The 5,556-nt window shown below is 54.4% G+C and overlaps 2 protein-coding genes across 2 annotated transcripts in view; both read right to left on the bottom strand.

The window, feature by feature from the left end:
* Nucleotides 1-54: 54 nt before the first annotated feature.
* DICSQDRAFT_63293 (uncharacterized protein) lies at nt 55-1,651 on the bottom strand (the record flags this gene model as incomplete). Its single annotated transcript, XM_007366945.1, has 7 exons — nt 55-315; nt 368-446; nt 499-877; nt 915-956; nt 1,029-1,160; nt 1,221-1,481; nt 1,546-1,651. Coding segments are annotated over 7 exons (1,260 nt in total), but the record flags the coding sequence as incomplete, so codon positions are not given.
* Nucleotides 1,652-4,735: 3,084 nt separating this feature from the next.
* DICSQDRAFT_63179 (MFS general substrate transporter) overlaps nt 4,736-5,556 on the bottom strand; it is a gene marked incomplete at both ends in the record, with an annotated part of 2,403 nt that continues 1,582 nt past the window's right edge. Inside the window, 2 exons of the mRNA XM_007366944.1 lie at nt 4,736-4,919; nt 4,973-5,059. Of these exons, the coding sequence (XP_007367006.1) occupies nt 4,736-4,919; nt 4,973-5,059 (271 nt within the window). The remainder of the gene's footprint in view (nt 4,920-4,972; nt 5,060-5,556) is intronic.

Raw genomic sequence — 5,556 nt, 5'->3', positions numbered from 1 at the left:
CGTGAAGATGCCCTTGCCGGGTATATCGTATTGGGTACTGTTGCTGGGAATGTGCATGAACTCGATGTCGGGGCGGTTCTTCGGGATGGATGCGTCCAGCTCGCGGGCATCATGTGTGGAGAGCGAGAGGTCTTCGTCGAGAAGACGGGTTGGGACGAACGTGGACATGAGCTCCAAGGGGTGAGAGAGTATACCACGGCCAGCGACCAAATATTTCCCGAACTCGACCGCGGCCATGAGTGGGTTCGTCTGTAGCTGATGGACGGAGTCGCGCATGGGAACCTCGAACATAATCGGAAGACCGACGTGATCTTGCTGGACATGGGATGAGAATGTGACAGGAGTAGGAACGGAATGAACTGCCTACTAGATGGTTGCCAACAGCAGGGAGATCACGAACGACAGAGATACCCTTCTGTCGCAAATGCTCCTCGGGTCCAAGACCGCTGCAACGTCTAGTTCAGTGCCACGCCACAATCGGCGGCAAGGCATACGGACCTCAGCATCAAGATCTGTGGGGATGCAAGCGCTCCCGCGCACAGGACTACCTCCCGTCTGGCCTTGGCGAAATACTGCTGCCTCGCCAATCTCGGGTCGTTAGCCTCGAAATGCACGCCAACGGCACGAAACTCGTCCCCCAGCCCGGCCAACTCGAGTCGCGTAACGAGCGTGCTCGTGCAGATCTTCAGGCGTGATTTTCGCTCCTGAGTGAGCTGCGGAGAGAGGAACGCGCGATTGGTCGAACTCCTGTCGTGATCGTTGTCGACGATGTGGTCCGTACGCCCCACGCATGCAGCTGGTGCATCCGGGGCATTCAGATCCGGCACTTGTTCTATGCCTGCCTTCTGCAGAGCACGTACGATGCTGTCCGCAATCTCTTATGAGCGCAAGTTCGCGCAAGGGTTTGGTAGGACTCACTATTGATTCGTATGGAAGGGATCTTTGGAGGTCCGGTTCTGCCAAACCCCTGCGATGTGCGTAAACCCATCAGGCACCTGCTCGGTTCAGAGAGAATTCGAGTCGCCTACCGTCATGCCCACGGAACTTCGACGCTGGATGACTGGACGTCTTCTCAGACTTCACGAAGTACGGTTCTAGATCTTCATAGCCCCAACCAGGGTTTCCGAGCGCTTTCCACTGGTTGTAATCTCCGGGGGTACCTGCCAAACCCTCAATCAACCCCGAGAACGCCGGTGCATCCAGCCAACCAACCAACCAACCTCGTGTGTAGAGCAGGCCGTTGATGCGCGACACACCGCCGAGCGCCTCGGATGACATAATTTGCGCAAACCGATTATTCGCGTTGCGCATCGGCAAGGACCACCAAGTACGTATGGGACCATCCTTGTCAAAGATGTTCGACGACAGAAGGGGTACACGCGAGGTCCAGGTTTCTGCAACTGGTCCACGTTCGATGACCAGCACCGAGACGCTAGGGTCCTCGCTCAACCTCGATGCGAGCACAGAGCCCGAGGTTCCACCTGGGAAGCATGCATGAGTCTGCGTGTACATATATGGCCAGAGCGTTCGAAAGCGAGTACATACCACCGATGATGATGTAGTCGTAGGCATAAGTGTCCAGACTGATTTGAGGAGCGATTGGGACGGCAACCCCAACATCTTGGGGTTTGAGTTCCGGCACAACAGTCATGAGGGCGTGCTAGTCGTCCTTGGGCGTTGATCGCTACTGAGGCAAGGCAGACTAAGGGCGTCTACGTAGATGGCCGGGGTATCCGTCGATCGGTTTAAGCTGAGCGGGGTAGATTGGAAGCTCGGCGTACGTGTTCTTAGTGTCCAGTCCGCGGGGTGGTTGCGTGCATCACATCACAGAAGACGAAGCCCTACAGGATCCGAGAGCCCTTAGAACAGCCTCGACCGTGAGACAGGATCAGTTCGATTCCCACAGCTTTGGGAGAGCCCTGTCGACGAGCTCGAGGGGCATGTTCGGGACGATGCGACGGACTGCGGATAGTATGAGTAAACGACAGCGCGATAGAGCCGTTCATTAGGGGTAACCGGTGTAACCTCCCACACACTGTTCGAAGAAGCTCCTATTTCGCTAGATGGCCGCTCGCCCCAACAAGCAATTCCAGTACAGTCCTGGAGTTCGGCACAAGCCACCATTAATGATCGACGTCTTGTCTTACGAAAACCAACTCCGTAATGGAGCATACATGTCAAGTAGTGCGTCCAGGAATATCGTCTCGTGCCCGCAATGATATGTGCCGTAGGGAACAGACCCTCGTCCACAATCCGAATCGCCGGGTATTCGTACTCTTGACGCATGGCATTAGACAGACACGAGCTCGGACCGCGCACCCTTTACACCACACCCTCAACCTCCTGGCCAGTACCGCCTGTAGGTAGCGTGACCCTGGACAATGAGGGCTCAAAAAGTAGCTAATGAGATTGACGGGGTGCGGAGCGGAAGGGTTCGATGAAGCTATGGAACTTGGTCGCACCTTAAATCCGCCCGTTGGTCGTGTTGGTCGTTCATGATTCTGGAGTCGGAAGTGAACTCGTACCTTTCGCATTCCTACATCGGCTCGAACAGCTCTACCCCCACGAAGAGACCACGGGCGATCTCATATCGGAGGCCGCGGAGGGAAAGAAGAGGTTTCAAGCGACGCGAGCAGATGCAAACCGTCCGCAGGAGGAGCGTAAGCCGCCGGGCTCGCGGGGAGCGAAAAGAGATCATCCTGGAATGGAGAGCAAGGCGAAGATGGAGCTGCGCAAGATCAAGGACCAGAAGAATGATCAATGAAGCACCCCCTCCGCCGACTTCGTCAGCGAACTCGTAGGCTTGGGATTGTGCTTGGAGTTGCTCGATGTGTCACGAGCGACTTCAGTATGATGCGTACGATCTCCACAAACAAGTGCTGCATGGCATCACTCACCTCACTACGCATAGACGTTTTCTGCCGACTAAGTAGTAAAGACAAGGCAGGAAGGCAGTGGACAAACATCATGCCAAGAGAATGAATGGTGTATCGATGTTCGGGCAACTCGTCGTTGACCTCGAAGGGCGCCCCCTGTCGGGCATTCCCGGCTTGCGTGGGAAGAATATGGGCATCGCTCCGATTCTCCCGTACATTGTACAACGGCTTTCCGTGCCCTGGCAGTTTGTCACTGATTGGCCGACGAAACTGGTGCACATACACTCAAATACGAGTGAATGAGCTTACCAGGTTACAGTTCTGCACTGTTATTTACAATAGCATATACATCCAAGGACCACATCACAACGACAGCAGCAGGTACGTTTTAAGACAGTCAGCCTTCCCATTGCCTCACGTGGACTCAGCAGCCTTCCAGAGCTCCTCAGCTAAAGATTTGCTCTCTGCCTGAGGGTGTTGTGGAGTAGCGAACCATCCAGGAGGTCCCAAGCACGCACCCTTGAAGCGATCTCTCCTCTCCCTACATCTGGTAATACCGCCGCGTACACTGAAGTGTGCGCCTCTTCTGTCGGAGTCCTGAAGGTGAGCTTGAGAAAAAAAATCTGCAGATATCCCAGAATAGGGCTATCCTGCAGCGGGTCCCTCAGGAAACATTCCGTGTAGACCCATCCCAGGTGCATGGACATGACAGTGATAGGTATTCCGTCAAGTCTTCTCTGCAGCTCTTGCGCATAGAGAGTTATGGCCAGGTTTGTTTATGCCGATGTCATCAGCATGATTATTTAAGAGGGACACAAGCATCAAGGGGTGCAAGGTGTACAGCATCGAAGTTGGTCATCTTTCTTTGCTCCTACGATTGGATTCTTCGCGCTTGTATATTCCTTGTTCCAGTCATCCGTATCACTAGAACAGACCTTTCTCGCCCAGCACATAGGGTGTTCGCATCCTTTTACAACCTTGTTTAGATATGTGCGCTCACAACGACATATCAACATATCTCCCAGCGTTATGCACTGTGCCACAGTGTCCATCATCTACGCTGTCTACTGGTTCGAATGCAGCATGGAAACCTCACCGAGCACGTTCGGCCTGCCCTCCTCCTCGAGGAATGTGGCCGCTACGTCCTTGATCTTGCTAGACGCCTCTACGTCCAACTCGAACCATTGGAGCTTCCCGTTTACCGGATCTGAGCCCTCTTCGTGCATGCGCGCTATGGCCACGGACACTCGTTCGTGGCTTCGACCTTCGCACCTCGACACGTGAGTTGCTAAATGGTCGTATATCCAATGCCACTGCTACAAGAACACGAAGGCCGCTTCCTGCGGCTGTATGCAGATGATTCACCCTTCGCTCAATGCAATGTAAGAGGCTCTGGGGTGCGGATGGTTGTCGACAACGCCCAGGCCCTGTTATCCGCCCCTGAATACCTGGATAACATGCCCTCGCACTAGTACTGCATCTCTCACGTTCATGTTTCAGTGAGGGGCTTTCGTTGCAGGACATCGCGCCTGCATGGGAATATGGGAATCCTGATCGCACCTCCCCCGCTCAATTTAACGCAAATATTCAAACATCTGAGATCATCATTATTGTGGCTCCCATCGTACATAGCGCATGCTCTTCCGTTCAGCGTCCGCTCTGAGCTTGTCTAGTGTAACAGTTCGATCTCTTCCGAGAAGCCAACCGCGAAGTGTCCATAATTTCATCACCTCTCGCTTGGTATTTGGGCTGCTGCCTGTGCGCCAGAGAAAAAATAGGGATGGGATGAGAGGCACCTCGGGGTGGCGTTACAGGACTCAGGCTCGGTCTTATATCGTGTACCTGTAATGGGGCCATAATCAAATGTCAAACGATCGGTGAGGGAAAGGAAGGAAGGAATCTTGCCTGTAGAGTGGCGAGGCGTCGCCCATTTCGACAAAATCGCCCGCCATGTCCTCTGTGATACTGTCGTGCTCACACTTTGCAGTCTTCTTGCGATTCAGTCGCGTGAACTCCAACATTGCCACCATAGACAGCACGATCCTGCATGAACATAGGCATCAGTGCTAGCACTGTGCCTAACACCCACCACTCACGCGACACACAAGCAGCCGATGGCAGTCCCATGCCCAGGCAGGTACCGTGGGCTGTCCTGCTGCCGATAGATGAATGATGAGACGATCCTACGAGCTCGGCTCAGCACACTGCTCTAAGCTCGAGCCTGAGTAGAAAAACGGACTTATGGCCCGAGATTCCCACACCCGATAACGATCGCAATAGCGACCGCCCTCTTCACCTCCCCACCCGAGTTCCCACCCGCCCAAGCAAGAACGCACACTATGCTCGGAAATAGGCCACAGACTGCGAGTATCGTTCCAACATATCCGGTCCACGAATCCGCAGTTGTGAAGAGGATGCAATAGCCCGCAAGCGCCGTGAGCGACCCGACGAGAATGAACGGGCCACGCGCACGGAAGCGGTCAGATAGTACACCCCCTACAACGGTAGTGAGACAGCCTGCGGCATTTGGCGGCACGGAGAGGAGTTGGGCTTTTGAGGAAGAGAAACCCAAACCGGTAATCATGGTGGGCAGGAAGAGGGAGAAGGCGTAGGCAGGGATGATGAGGCTGAACGACACAATCCCGATGCGCGACTGTTAGGACACCGTAGCAAGATTCAC

This window comes from Dichomitus squalens, assembly GCF_000275845.1.
Source record: "Dichomitus squalens LYAD-421 SS1 unplaced genomic scaffold DICSQscaffold_21, whole genome shotgun sequence".
NCBI classification, from domain to species: domain Eukaryota; kingdom Fungi; phylum Basidiomycota; class Agaricomycetes; order Polyporales; family Polyporaceae; genus Dichomitus; species Dichomitus squalens.
This window is presented reverse-complemented; position numbering and strand designations above follow the sequence as displayed.